Raw genomic sequence first — 16,013 nt, forward strand, 5'->3', positions numbered from 1 at the left:
AAAAGGCTTGACTAAACAGATATATTTTCAGCCGAGACTTAAACACTGAGACTGTGTCTGATTCCTGAACATTACTTGGAAGGCTGTTCCATAACTGTGGGGCTTTGTAAGAAAAGGCTCCGCCCCCTGATGTAGCCTTCACTATACGAGGTACCAGCAGATAGCCTGCACCTTTTGATCTAAGTAGGCGTGGCGGGTCATAGATGAGCAGAAGTTCACTCAGGTACTGTGGTGCGAGACCATTCAGTGCTTTAAAGGTCAATAGTAATACTTTATAATCAATATGAAATTTTATATATATATATATATATATATATATATATATATATATATATATATATATGTGTGTGTGTGTGTGTGTGTATATATATATATATATATATATATATATATATATATATATATATATATATATATATATACTGTCTAGGAAGATTTTTAATCATCAAAGCTAATACAATGATACAAAATTGTATTATGCTCCTTACCGTCAGTAAAAATTGTTTACAGTAATAGTGCTGCTGCTAACCTTTAGGACTTCAGTAGTACTCCTCCTTCAGCTCTCTGATTGGTGGCTCATTTGTTTCCCACCTCCCGTATGTCACCTCTGATTGGCCAGTGAAGTAGAAAACTCTAAATCAGAGTTATAATGATGAACATTGAATCAGAAACATGCCTTTGCTGAGGGCTGTATGTTATATTTGTTTTGTTCACTCATGAGTCAGTATCAGACAGGGCTGTAGTCAAGTCCACCTTAGTCGAGTCCAAGTCAAGTCCGAGTCCAAAGAGGTTCGAGTCCGAGTCAAGTCCGAGTCCAAAGAGGTTCGAGTCTGAGTCAAGTCCGAGTACAAAGAGGTTCAAGTCCGAGTCAAGTCCGAGTCCAGGACAGCAAATACAAGTCATATACTTGGAGCATCAAGATAATAACTTTGGGTTATTACTAACACAGTGTCACAGTACTTATGGTTTGTATATATATACAAACAATAGCTTGTACAATATAGCTTCACTCATACAGTAAGTGTGAAAAATTATTACCAGTATTGTACTGTAAGTGTGTACCTGTGGTTAGAGTATGCCTTGCCTGAAAAAAAAAAAACTGTACATGCCGTGAGTGTAATGAAATAAGTAATTTTTATTTGAGCATTAACTGTAACAACCCCCCCCCCATAGAATCATTTGTCAACATTAATCAACAGTCTCACTCACTCACTCACACACACACTCTCACACACACTCTCTCTCTCTCTCTCTCTCTCTCTCTCTCACACACACACACACACCTCAAGAGGGTGGAGCAAAATGAATTGCATTCAACGGCTTGTTTTAACAAACAAAAAAACAACAACAAATACAGGTAAATCAAGGGAAAGTAAAGGAAGGCAAGTCTGGTTAGGTAAGTAAAGCTACCATCTCTGCTATTAAATCAACAATGTCCATCATCACCAAACATGCATTTTGCAGACAGACATCTCTAAAAAAGAGATTTCTTGCATTTCAAAAACATGAGCGAGGAGAGCATTTCCGCTCCAAGACTGGCCCTATGGGGCCTCATAATCAACCCTCCAGCACTGAACACTCTTTCTACTGGCGCAGAAGAAGCGGGTACGGAAAGCACTTTTAGAGCTAGGGCATGCAAATGGCTATATCTGTCCTTGTTTTAGCACCAAAATGCAAGAGCATCCTCCTCTGCAGAGTAGTTTTTGATATCTTCCAGGTAAGATTGTACCTCACTGTTGATGCTTTGATAACCAAGGGCGGAGTGGCTCCTGTTTTGAACTTTGTATTTCCCCAGGAGCCGTTGGATTTTCGCCTTCGGGGGAGACTCTTCCTGGGTAGGTTCTGGCAGCTCACAGTCCATTTTCTTGGCCTGAGTAATCAAGCTGCCTGGAAACACACACACGCACAGTACAGGCAGACAACCATCATTACTTATAGCAGACAACCATTATTATTTCACTCCAGGTTCTACTTTCAGTTTTTCTATGCATGTCACAAATGAAACTCACTCCTCTCTGTATATTTGATTCATATCTTCCACTGCAATGAAAATGCTGCATAATGCACTTTAAGGAGGGGATTTTGAAATACAGAACATACCTGTTAGTGATCTTTGCAGCTCAGTCTTTGCACTGTCACTGGTTTTAACATCCATTTCCACCCACTTCAATCCAAACTGGGGGTCCAGCATTGCTCCATGCATGTACACATCCTGACTGAATGGCAGATCAAGGCCCTGGTTGTCTGACAAGCCAAGCCTAACAAAGATGCCAGCAAATCTTCTTTCAAGTGAGGCTCTGAGAGCCCTTGTCAGCAACCTACACAGTCTCTTTTCTCCATCCATTGCTGCAAGGTGGGAATGAAGTTCCAGGACAGTTGGTACAACCATGCTGATCGTAACAACTTTGTCACCCTGGGTCAAATCAGTGGCCTCAGCAAAAAGGTCCGAGAATTTCTCCGAGTTCTTTGCATTGTGCCCATTCACGTGAGTTGAGGACCACATTCTCAAAGTCAACAGCACACATTTGTGTGAGTGCAGTATGGTCCAGATCAGTCACTGCCTGTACCTGCCTGAATTGTGAGCTCCACCTGGTTACACTTGATACAGGGATACTTTTGCCACTCCCAAAGACAGACTCAAACTTATCCTTAAATACTGTGCTGGTATGGAGCAGACTGGCAAGCTTGGTTATTTTTGAGATTGCCCGTGACATTGCTTTCAGCTCTCTCATTCCATCCCCAATGACCAGCTGTAGTGCAAAGCATGACAACCGCTGATGGGAACCAAGAAGACATTCTGTGTCCAGCTGTGCCCCATCCATGTCCTCCTCATCTGAGCTGCTGCCACCTTCAAAGTCATCAGAATGGTCTGCCATCTTCACTTTGAATGCCTTTTTCATGTTGGCTGCATTATCGGTGATTATAAAGTCAACCTTCTCACTGATGTTGTATTCATCTAATATTTCATCAAATGCTGTAGAGATATTTTCAGAGCTGTGGCGGCCCTTGAATCTCCTGCAGGCAAGCAGGTAGGTCTGAAGATGGGGTTCAGAGGTGTTGTTCAGCATGTGAGCTGTAACTCCCAAATAGGACCGCATTGTGCGGTCGGACCAGATGTTCGCTGTGACGGACAGGGAGCGCTGCTCTTCCAGCCGTGATTTGATGCCCTCTTTCAATGTTGCCACTAGTTGAGGGATGTTTCTTGTTGTAATGGTAGCGCGTGAGATTGGTGTGTACTTGTTATCCATGACGTGGAGGAAATGACGGAAGTTTTCATTTTCCACGATGGATAACGGCAGGCAGCACCCGATGATAAGGTCGTGAATTATTGACTGGCTGATCGCCTGTTGCCTCGAAGAAGATTCATTATATACTTGAACCGGCGACCACCAAAATCCCGTGATAGCTGGTTGATTTTCGTCCCGTTGTCGTTGGCGATACTCCTGCAGACTAGAGATGGAAACACAAAAGCATATGTGAGTGTTAGAACTAAATAAGATATAGATATCAAGCCTCATTATAAGGGAAGTAAAATCTGTATTCCCAGTCATACATTTATGTCCATAAAACTAAAATGAGTTGCAACATAATCAAACCTAGCCAATGGCTCTGATTATTTAATAAATGCCATGTCACTGAAATAACATTCAGAGGCATAAAGGAAGTCATGTTTGCTTTTTATTTAACTAAGGGACACGCCATTTCTTTGCAATTACAACTGACCATTCTACTCACTAGAGGGAGCCATTTAAAATGATATGCATTGAAGTGGCATGAAGTAGCATTCCCAATTCAGGCACAACCACAAACGTCACCTGAAACTGCGCTGCACGTAGTTAATATTGTAACTTAATTCTCATTTAGCATCTAACGTTTTACCTGATGAAAAAAATACTAACGTAAGGAATTGTAGCGTCGTATCCGTATCTTCCATTGGCCAGTGTTCGCTACTGTTAGCACAAAGCTAAGCACTTTCTAACTGTCACTTACCTTGCTGGGTGGTTCCTCTGCAGGTGTCTGTTAAAATTGGACGTCGTCCCAAGCGTGTCTGAAATTGTTTTTTTGCAGAATCTGCAGTCTGCCCGGTGTTTCTTTTTCTGATCTGTTGTTGAAAACTCATGGTGATTTGTGTAGGCGAATTTAATTACCCCCGAATTAGCCGACATCTTCGCTGTATAGGCTATGTGTGAGAGAAAACAATGAAGGTCGCGCGGGAAGATAATAAAACACATATTTAGAATCTTAAAGTAACAAGTTCAAGTGTGAGACTCTACCATTGGTTGGCGGATTCCTTGGTGGACTTGACGAGTCTTGCAGCTATATTTAGCGAGACCACTAGGGGAGTCCGAGACAAGTCCAAGTCCAATTACAAGCGAGTCCGAGTCAAGTCCAAGTCCATCAAAAAAACGTCTCGAGATGGACTCGAGTCCGAGTCCGGACTCGAGTACTACAGCCCTGGTATCAGACCACTATGATTTTACTTTACGTGGGCGGTACGATAGTGTAGTGGTGCGCACTGTCACCTCACAGCAAGAAGGTTCTGGGTTCGAGCCCAGCGGTCGACGGGGGCCTTTCTGTGTAGAGTTTCTCCCCGTGTCTGTGTGGGTTTCCTCCAGGTGCTCTGGTTTCCCCCACAGTCCAAAGACGTGCAGGCTAGGATAACATGGGGCAGCCATGACCTGAAGGTTGGCACCTAACCCCCAACTGCTCTGCGCTGCAGCATAGCTGCCTGCTGCTCTGGGTAGGTGTGTGTGTTCACTGCTCGTGTGTGTGCATGTGTGTGTGTTCACTGCTTTAGATGAGTTAAATGGGTTAGGTCTGTGCTTGACTGCATATGACTAAATAAAGTCTTCTTCTGCACACTCATGTACAGGACAGGCTGAGGAAAGTCACCATGCTAATGTCAGCTGTTTTAAACAGAAAAATTATTATAAACTTCTTCAAGCCATTAATATTTGTTTAGACAACACCAACATGTTCCATTAAAATGATTAAAGTCCTATTTTAAAGTGATTCACATTATTAAAATTGACATACGAGCTTCTCCTGTGTTGTTTTGTTTTGTTTTTGCACCGTCAAGGCTCGTGGCGTTTCAGGGTTGCTATGGTAACGTAAAACGACGTCCCAACCGTCCAATCGCCGGTCTGTTTGTGAGACTGCACACACGAGGCGGGACTTACCGCTTCACAACCAATCCCGACTAGAGCGCGTCATCCATCCAAGTCACGTGTGGACTTCAAACCCGGAAGTGAGTGTGTGTTTTTTGCTCAGCATGCTGCAGTGCGCGTGTCGTGTGATAAACCTCCGGAGTGCAGAGAGAGAGAGAGTGAGAGTGAGTGAGTGAGTGAGTGAGAGAGAGAGAGAGAGAGAGAGAGCAAGCAAGCAAGCAAGCAGGCAGGCAGGATGAGCGCTGTGTGTAGAGAAGTGCTCACTCTACAGATCGGACATTACTCCAACTTTGTGGGGACACACTGGTGGAATTTACAGGTATCTCTCTCTCTCTCTCTCTCTCTCTCACACACACACTCTGTCTCTCTGACTTGTTAATGTTTCGCACATTTTCTAAACATATTATCCATCACGTGATGCACAGCTTGGGCTAAAGACACCGAACTCATTGAGTGTGATGGAGGAGAGTTCGGGTTGTGAATTGGGAAACGAGATGAAGACAGAAACAGGCAGACAGATGCAGAGACAGATTTATTTTGGAAGACATTAAACTTGGTGGGCGGCACGGTGGTGTAGTGGTTAGCGCTGTCGCCTCACAGCAAGAAGGTCCGGGTTCGAGCCCCGTGGCGAGGGCCTTTCTGTGTGGAGTTTGCATGTTCTCCCCGTGTCCGCGTGGGTTTCCTCCAGGTGCTCCGGTTTCCCCCACAGTCCAAAGACATGCAGGTTAGGTTAACTGGTGACTCTAAATTGAGCGTAGGTGTGAATGGTTGTCTGTGTCTATGTGTCAGCCCTGTGATGACCTGGCGACTTGTCCAGGGTGTACCCCGCCTTTCGCCCGTAGTCAGCTGGGATAGGCTCCAGCTTGCCTGCGACCCTGTAGAACAGGATAAAGCGGCTACAGATAATGAGATGAGATGAGACATTAAACTTGATGTGCATGTCTCACACTCTCTTGTTGCCTTTCTCCGTCTCAGTGTCTTTCCCCCTTACTCAGTGTTCCTAGGTCTCAGTGTCTCTCTCTCTCTCTCAGGATGCGTCTCTGTGTTATGACCCTGATGTCCCGCTGGATGAGCTGCAGAGTGATGTGCTGTTCAGAGAAGGTCTCACCCTGGGGGGGCACGTTACCTACACACCCCGCCTCATTGCCCTCGACCTAAAAGGTGTATATATACACACACACACACACACACACACACATTTTTCTACCTGTCTGTTTGATGATCTGTCTTTTTCAGTATCTGTCTCATTGTCTGTCTGTCTTTCAGTCTGTTGATCTGTGTCTGTCTGCCTGTCTCTCATCTGATCTGGCTCATTTTCTATCTTCTTACCAGTCTGGGGACCTGTATGGAGTGTCCAGTGAGAGTAGCTCCTCTGGTGGGGGGGGCTAGCACCTCTAATGGGTGAGCTTGCCGTGTCCTTTTTAGGACAGCTCATCCATCCTTGGCCTTCCCTCTGGCACCCAGCTCTCACCTGTGGCTCCTAGTAGCTGTAGCATGCGCAGCGGCCACACCCCGGTAAACCGCTTTGGCAGGCTAAACCAGGTGAGGGTAGCTGTTGGGCCTCAAGCCCTCAGCGAGCTTTAAGGAACGCCCTTCCCACACATGCGTAGTCTGGACTTGCACTGACAGGGTGGAGGTGACCAACAGTAGGTCCAATGGCTAAGAAGGTGAACCAGCAGGCCTTGCAGAAGGCTCAGGGCATGGCAGGGCACAGAAGGAGCCATGGCTATCTGCTGCATCCATTCCTATAACCAGCCATCTTGCTCTGTCTTGCCACTGGAGTATGATAGGAATGGACGAAAGAGTGAGGCTGACCCCGCTCAACTCTACCTCACTTTAATCAAATTCACGTGCATCTCACGACATCACCCTTTTCACTTAGAAGTCCTGTGGCGATGGGCAAGCGATGAAGCAGCAGGTGTGGATTCACTGGAAGTTGTACAGTGGGACAAAAAAGTATTTAGTCAGTCACCAATTGTGCAAGTTCTCCCACTTAAAAAGATGAGAGAGGCCTGTAATTTTCATCATAGGTACACTTCAACTATGAGAGACAAAATGAGAAAAAAAAATCCAGAAAATCACATTGTCTGATTTTTAAAGAATTTATTTGCAAATTGTGGTGGAAAATAAGTATTTGGTCAAGAACAAAAGTTCATCTCAATACTTTATCTACCCTTTCTTGGCAATGACAGAGGTCAAATGTTTTCTGTAAGTCTTCACAAGGTTTTCACACACTCTTGCTGGTATTTTGGCCCATTCCTCCATGCAGATCTCCTCTAGAGCAGTGATGTTTTGGGGCTGTCGCTGGGCAACACGGACTTTCAACTCCCTCCAAAGATTTTCTATGGGGTTGAGATCTGGAGACTGGCTAGGCCACTCCAGGACCTTGAAATGCTTCTTACGAAGCCACTCCTTTGTTGCCCGGGCGGTGTGTTTGGGATCATTGTCATGCTGAAAGACCCAGCCACGTTTCATCTTCAATGCCCTTGCTGATGGAAGGAGGTTTTCACTCAAAATCTCACGATACATGGCCCCATTCATTCTTTCCTTTACATGGATCAGTCGTCCTGGTCCCTTTGCAGAAAAACAGCCCCAAAGCATGATGTTTCCACCCCCATGCTTCACAGTAGGTATGGTGTTCTTTGGATGCAACTCAGCATTCTTTCTCCTCCAAACACAACAAGTTGAGTTTTTACCAAAAAGTTCTATTTTGGTTTCATCTGACCATATGACATTCTCTCAATCCTCTTCTGGATCATCCAAATGCTCTCTAGCAAACTTCAGACGGGCCTGGACATGTACTGGCTTAAGCAGGGGACACGTCTGGCACTGCAGGATTTGAGTCCCTGGCGGCGTAGTGTGTTACTGATGGTAGCCTTTGTTACTTTGGTCCCAGCTCTCTGCAGGTCATTCACTAGGTCCCCCCGTGTGGTTCTGGGATTTTTGCTCACTGTTCTTGTGATCATTTTGACCCCACGGGGTGAGATCTTGCGTGGAGCCCCAGATCGAGGGAGATTATCAGTGGTCTTCCATTTTCTAATAATCGCTCCCACAGTTGATTTCTTTACACCAAGCTGCTTACCTATTGCAGATTCAGTCTTCCCAGCCTGGTGCAGGTCTACAGTTTTGTTTCTGGTGTCCTTTGACAGCTCTTTGGTCTTGGCCATGGTGGAGTTTGGAGTGTGACTGTTTGAAGTTGTGGACAGGTGTCTTTTATACTGATAACGAGTTCAAACAGCTGCCATTAATACAGGTAACGAGTGGAGGACAGAGGAACCTCTTAAAGAAGTTGTTACAGGTCTGTGAGAGCCAGAAATCTTGCTTGTTTGTAGGTGACCAAATACTTATTTTACTGAGGAATTTACCAATTAATTCATGAAAAATCCTACAATGTGATTTCCTGGATTCTTTCCCCCCATTCTGTCTCTCATAGTTGAAGTGTACCTATGATGAAAATTACAGGCCTCTCTCATCTTTTTAAGTGGGAGAACTTGCACAATTGGTGGCTGACTAAATTCTTTTTTGCCCCACTGTAGCTGTAGACATGCACACAGGCGGCTCAGGCCACAGGGTCACTTCTCGTTGACTGAAGCAGCAGCGGGATTCGGCAGCCATCTGAGCGACTGAGTAGCCCTCTTTAGGAATGCACTCCTCACCTCTGTAGGCTGAGGAAGGGGCTAGAAAAGGTACCCTAAAAATTGCCTGTCTCGCAACCCTGACCAGCATATCGTGGCTGGTGGGATCCCATTTCAGCGGTCGAAGAAAAGGAGAGAAAACAAAGAGGGTACCCCTCATTTTGTGGAATGTACACACACTGCTTGACAACCCTGACACAGACAGACCAGAGAGAAGAACTGCGCTAGTAGCACATGAACTGTCCAGGTACAACATCTGCATTGCTGCACTGTCCGAAACCCACTTGGCAGAGGAGGGACAATTCACAGAGGTGGGTGCTGGCTATACCTTCTTTTGGAGTGGCCGCAGCAGCGAAGAACGACATGAGGCAGGTGTGGGCTTCGGCATCCAGTCCAGCTTTGTTAGCAAACTGACAAGCCTTACCAAGGGTCGAAGCGACCGACTCATGACTCTGCGTCTCCCCCTGCCCAGAAAGTGTTTTACCACCATCAGTGCCTATGCCCCCACCATGACAAACCTAGATGATGTCAAGGACAAGTTCTACGAGGACCTAGAAGTCTTCATTGCCACAGTCCCCAAGTCTGACGAGCTCATCATCATTGGTGACTTCAATGCTAGAGTTGGTATGGACTGGAACAGCATCATCGGGAGACATGGCATTGGCAAGTGCAACAGTAACAGCCTTCTGTTGCTGAAGATGTGTGCCTCAAACCAGCTTCTCATCACCAACACTGTCTTCCACTTCCCAGCCCGCAACAGAACAACATGGATGCACCCAAGATCGGCACTGGTATCTCGTCGACTACGTCCTTGTTAGACAGAGGGACCAGCATGATGTCAGAGTCACCAAGCCCATGTGTGGTGTCGAGTGCTGGACCAATCACAGACTTGTCATTAGCAAGATGAATCTTCACACCCAGCCCAAGAGATGCCCGCAAGGGAAGAAATCTAAGAAGAGGCTGGATGTTGGCAAGCTGAAGTCTGAAGACGCCCGACTGAAATTGAGCAACGAACTCGACACCCAGGTCTGTGCTCTCCAGTTTAAAGTCAAGACCACTGAAGAAGACTGGGCGGCCTTCCAAGGTCTGGTCCACACCACAGCCCTCCCCCACCTCAGTCCCTCTGAGCGCAAGCACAAGGACTAGTTTGATGAGAATGATGTGGAGATACAGTAGCTCACTGAGAAGAAGCGACAACTACACAAGGCTCACCAGGAAGATCCTTCATCCCATCCCAAGAAAGCAGCCTTTTTCAGAGGCTCGCAGAGTTCTCCAGACCAAGCTGAGAGAGATGCAAGACTGCTGGCTGAGCAGAAAAGCAATGGAGATTGAGGTCTACGCCTCAAAACATGATCCCCATTTCTTCAATGCCCTACACACTCTGTATGGATCACAACCCTTTGGTACCTCACCCATCTACAGTGCTGATGGTGCCACCCTCTTAACTGACAAGACACAGATCCTAGAACAATGGGCTGAGCACTTCTGTGGTGTCCTGAACCGGCCATCTGCCCCATCACTGAGTCCGAGGTGGAGAAGGCCATCAACCTTCTTTCCTCTGGAAAAGCTCCGGGAGCTGATGCCATCCCAGCAGAGGTGTGCGTGGCGGGTGGTCAGCCCTTCATCACTAAGCTCACCGAGCTCTTTCAAGCCATGTGGGATCAAGAAGCAATCCCTCAGGAGCTGAAAGACGCCTCTATTGTGCACCTGTACAAGAGGAAAGGCAACCGTCAAGTGTGCGACAATCATCGTGGGATTTCCCTGCTATCTATAGCTGGAAAGATCCCGGCTCGCGTCCTGCTGAATCGCCTGATCACACACCTTGAGCATGGTTACCTGCCAGAGAGCCAGTGCGGGTTCAGAACTGGACGAGGAACAGCAGATATGGTGTTTGCTGCGTGCCAGGAACAGGGACAGGACCTGTACATCACCTTTGTGGATCTGACAAAAGCCTTTGACATTGTGAGCCAGGAAGGACTGTGGAAAATCATGTCTAATTTCGGCTGCCTTGACAAGTTTGTCACCATGGTCAGACAGTTCAAGGTCAAGATTCTTTATTGTCATTTGCATGTTTCACATGTAAATGAAATTTGTGCCTCAGGCCCAGCAGTGTATATAAATAGAAGAATTAAAAATAAATAGAATAGAAAAATAGTGCAACCATGATTTAAAAAGTGTTCAGGTGAACAGTAAAAACTTCAATATGTGCAAAATGAGGGGAGTGGGGGGGCAGCTTAGGCTTAGTGTTCATTAATCTCACAGCTTCTGGGAAGAAGCTGTGCTGGAGCCTTGATGTTTTGGCCCTGATGCTGTAGAGTCTTTTTCCTGAGGGGAGGAGGCTGAATAGTCTGTGTGCTGGGTGGATGGTGTCACTCATGATGCGGGCCGCTCTGCTCCTGCATCTATGGATGGCAGGCTGCAACGTGTGATCTTCTGTGCTGTGCGCACCACCCTCTGCAGAGCTTTCCTGTCCACAGCCGAGCAGTTTCCATACCACGAAGGAATGCGTGTACAGGTCCTGGATGATGGAGAGGTATCCGATGCCTTTGAAGTGATCAGCGGCGTGAAATGGGTGTGTCCTGGCACCAACCCTGTTCAGCATGATGCTCACTGCCATGCTAACAGATGCCTTCAGAGACTGCAGCGTTGGTATCCCCATCAGGTACCGCATGGATGGTGGTGTGTTCAACCTACGATAACTTCAGGTTAAGACCAAGGTCCTAAACGACATCATTCATGAATTCCTGTTTGCCAACGACTGTGCCTTGAGCAGCAGCTCTGAATCTGGCATGCAGGCTTGTATGGCCGTCCTTTCTACTGCTTGCGATGACTTCGGCCTCACCATCAACACCAAGAAAATCGAAGTCATGTACCAGCCGGCACCAGGCAAGGAGTACACAGAGCCTGACATTTAAGTTCAAGGGCAGAGACTTGAGGTGGTCAGCAAGTTCACGTATCTTGGCAGCACACTGTCCAGAGACGTCTGTGCCAACGTCGAAGTGACCAGCCGGATCGCAAAGGGCAGTGCAGCTTTCGGCAGACTGTGTTCCACAGTCTGGGATAGGGCTGTGCGATGTCCCCTTAATTGGCATCGACGATGTTTACAGTGCAGACATCATGATGGACGATCATATTGTGGGCGGGGGGGATTTTAATACCACATTATTAAATTTATTTTTATTATTATTATTATTATTATTATTAGATACTCATCCGAGGCTTTGGCACGTAAAGAAAAAAAAGCGCTAGGTGATGTGGAATATTTGGCCTTGATAACGGATATGTGGTCCAGCTGCAACATGATGCCCTATATGTCAGCTACCGTACATTATGTGGACCGAGAGTGGGCAATGCAGTCCAAATGCCTGCAGACAAGTTTCATGCCAGAGACACATTCAGCGGACAATTTAGAAGACGCATTGTGCGAGACACTTGCCGAATGGAAAATAGAGGAGAAAAAGATCGCCTGCATAACAACGGACAACGGGGCGAATATTGTCACAGCCATCAGGCAATTGAAATGGCCGTGGTTAAGTTGTTTTGGGCACAATTTGAACCTGGCCATAACCAACTCGCTTGCGCAACAGAGGGCCAGTACAGACTGAGCGTTTGGAGTTTGCCGAGCAGTCAACACTGCGTTTGCGCACAGCTGGCTTCGGAGAAATGAGCTGCGCAAAGCGCAGGTGGAAATGAACCTCCCCGAGCACTCACTGATCACGGTAAGATATTAATCTGCTCTAACAATGAAAGACTAGGATTCAAACTATGAGAAGAAACTACACTTAAGCTATTACTCATTGTTTATTTACACCATATCAATTGAAGATGCGTTTCGGCCTTTAGTGCGCACTTGAACGCGCTAATTTTTCCAATTTATTAGTGTTTGAATTATTGCACCAGCTTTTAAAATCATGATTTAATATTGTTTTTTTTTTTACTGTCTTTACATTTGTCAGAATCACCTTGATTCTTCCATTTGGTTTGACATTATGGCTTAGAGTGGACCATTTTGTGTCTGAAAGTAGGCCTGTTTACCAGATTAAAGTTATTTGACTTCTGCCGAAGTCTGCGCTTCACTGCCGTTTGATAAGGTGCAATATTTCCCGACTAAAGTCGTTAATAGTGGCTATTTGTTTGAACAACATGACAAATTTTACATTAAAAGTATAGTGTAGGCTAAAAAATGAAGTCAAAATTTATTATTAGTAGCATACTGTATTTGCGTAACCATGTTATGTTCACTAGCACGTCCCTGCACCATAGCCTACGTGAACAAGCGGTAATAGGATATTACTTTATAATGATTTATATAGTTATATATTTATATATAATTGTTATAATATATTTATATATTAAACAAAACTAACTAACTAAACTAACAAAAAACTAACTTTTTAGATTAAATAGGCCCAGATGATACCGTATATGCATGTTTGACAGGAGGGGGCGTGGTATCACGATGGTGGCTCTCCATCGTGATGGATGACCACCATCGTCGATGGACGATGGCATCGTCTATCGGCACAGCCCTAGTCTGGGAGCACAGAGACATCAGCCGAGAAACCATCCTGAATGTGTACAGGGTGGTCATTTTACCAACACTGTTGTATGCTTATGAGACCTGGACTGTGTACACAAGCCAGGCCAGAAAGCTCCAACTTCCCCACCACCTGTCTGTGGCACCTGTTGCATATCTGGTGGCAGGACTGAATCCCAGACACACAAGTTCTTGAATGTGCGGGACTACCAAGCATCCACTGCCTGCTTCAGAAGGCCTAGTTCAGATGGGCAGGACATCTCGTCCGCATGCCTGATGACCGACTTCCAAAGAGACTGCTCTATGGCGAACTGTGTGAAGGGAAGCGCTCTCGTGGCCACCCAAAGAAGTGTTTTAAAGACGGCCTAAAGGAGTCCCGAAGGAGCTTTGACATCAACCCGGATACCTGGGAAAAATCTGCGGTGGACAGACCAGGATGGAGAGCCCAAATCCACAGTGGTGCCCTGCAGTCTGAGCAGCGTCTCACTGAAGCAGCAGAAGAGAAGAGAGCTAGCAGGAAAGTGCATGCTAGCAGCAGCAGTCTAATACCAAATCATGCAGATCGTGTGTGCTCCACATGTGGGAGGGGGTTCCGAGCTTGCATTGGCCTCATCAGCCATACACAAATGCATAACAAACAGTAAACGAGGGAGATGTCCGTGGTCTTCATCGAAACACGATGGACAAGAGAGAGACCGACCAGTTTGGGGTGGGTTTCCCAAAAGCCTCTTAACATGAAGAGCATGTTAACTAGGAGAGAGGGTGTTCATTGTGCTGTTCGCACTACCGTTTAATGATGATCTTTGTGCTGCGATGTTTTTGGGAAACTCAGGCCTGTTTGTTTTCCTAACTGTCTGCCTGCCTTTCTATTTATCTCTCGGCCTGTTGATTGTTGGTTTATTTTTCTTTCTTCGTGTGTCACTCACTCACTCACTCAATGTGTAAATGAAATGGTCCATAAATATTTTGACATTGAGAGTTTTGATTGTTGTGTAGTACAGTATACTGAAGTGCAGACTTTCAGCTTTAATTAAAGGTTATTTACATCCAAATCAGCTGAACAGTGTCGGAGTTACAGCATTTTATCTGTGGGTTTTAAAGGGACCAAAAGGCTCAAAAATCAAACAAACCTATCAGACAAATCGTGAAAACATTAGGTATAGCCCAATCAACTGTTTGGTACGATTTTAAATAAAAAGAATGTGCTGGCGAGCTCAGGAACACCATATGGCCTGGAAGACCGGGGAGCGGAGAGAACCTGTGGTGGATAACAGAAGAAATCAAAGTCGGCAATCAAGCGAAGCTTCAGTACATACAGAGGGTTTAGAACGAGGTGTACACCAGTGATGAGCTCAAACTCAGGAAGAACTGAGTAGAGCTTGGAACAACATCCTGTGGAGAGCAACTAAACCTGTGCCGCATCACGGTTAGCACATGCTGCACCTACATTAAGTGTGACAGTGTAGTGTGTTTACGTGGAGAGATGTGATCATAGAAATACACACATGATGTAGGTACAGCACATCTCTGCAACTACATTTCCCATAGTTCTCAGTTCCTGCCTTGGACAATATCTGCTTAATCTCATCTTTCACTGCGCCACAATTGGGTGGTGCACTACTGTGGATTGTGGCACAAGCTCGCCAATAAATTGGATGGTCTGAACAAATTTTACTCTCTCTGCTCGACCTCCCAACACAAGTCTTCTGCGTCCCGCCGTGCAAATACCTCGTCACAGCTGCGGATGCGTACAGCTACCGGTGCCCGGCATCTCTGCTCTCTCGGACCGGTGCGCTAAGAAGCGTCTGTCTCTCTCTGCCACTCCTCTTGACTGGCGCTCTGTTGGTATTAAAGAGACACTATGGCCTGCAGGTGGAAGTGAAGGAACAAACACGTTGTTGTATGGACTAGGGGTGGGCAAAATTATAGATACGGCGATATATCGCTATACTTTGTCTTCCGATTCAATATCGATATTTTTTCAAATAATAAATCATGTTTCAGACGGGTTGTAAATCCAGTACGACTTCCGCACCTCCGCTCCGCGAGGTGTCGCTGTGCCGCTACCTCACTGCAAGGCACTCTTCGTCTTCTCTTTTTTTTCCCGGTGGTTGCAGTGAGGGGAAAAAAAAAAACAAGCAAGCATGGCTGTTAATGTAAACCTAGAGATCCCGCCGAACTTTAAGGCAGATGTTTGGAGGCACTTTGGATTCCAAAGGAAAGGAGGAAAAAAAAAACAGTGAGCTGGACAAAGAGTACTCACTTTGCAAAACCTGTTTCGCTCCAATTAGATATTCAGGTAACACAGCAAACTTGCGAACTTAACTTAGCACGACACCACCCCGACATATTAGCTCAGCCGGAGCCACCGAAACCCGACCCGAAGCAAACTACACTGGACAGCGCCAAAGTCCTCCCGTCTACTTCAGTGATGTGTGACTTACTGTAACTGTGAACTTAATTTTGTCATTTAAGACCAAAGGCAAGAAGCTGCACTTTTATTTTGCATTTTCAATTTTAGTGTGAGAAATTTTAGTCAATTTCATTTTATTTTGAGTATTTACTCAAAGTTCAGAAGAAACGTGATTCACTGAGGTTTCAATTCAGTTTCAGTGTGTGGACACTGACCCACACTGCACTTTGTTTCATAATTGTGCTCAGGGAGACTAAGAT

The 16,013-nt window shown here is 45.8% G+C and overlaps 1 protein-coding gene across 1 annotated transcript in view; it reads left to right on the forward strand.

Annotated features, from left to right (window-relative positions):
• The first annotated feature begins 5,240 nt into the window (after nucleotides 1-5,240).
• The window catches only part of msto1 (misato mitochondrial distribution and morphology regulator 1), a 32,541-nt gene continuing 21,768 nt past the window's right edge, over nucleotides 5,241-16,013 (forward strand). Inside the window, exons 1-2 of the mRNA XM_060915491.1 lie at nucleotides 5,241-5,487; nucleotides 6,200-6,329. Coding sequence (XP_060771474.1) covers nucleotides 5,404-5,487; nucleotides 6,200-6,329 — 214 coding nt within the window. The 5' untranslated portion in view covers nucleotides 5,241-5,403. The remainder of the gene's footprint in view (nucleotides 5,488-6,199; nucleotides 6,330-16,013) is intronic.

This window comes from Neoarius graeffei, chromosome 2 (genome assembly GCF_027579695.1).
Source record: "Neoarius graeffei isolate fNeoGra1 chromosome 2, fNeoGra1.pri, whole genome shotgun sequence".
Classification (NCBI taxonomy): domain Eukaryota; kingdom Metazoa; phylum Chordata; class Actinopteri; order Siluriformes; family Ariidae; genus Neoarius; species Neoarius graeffei.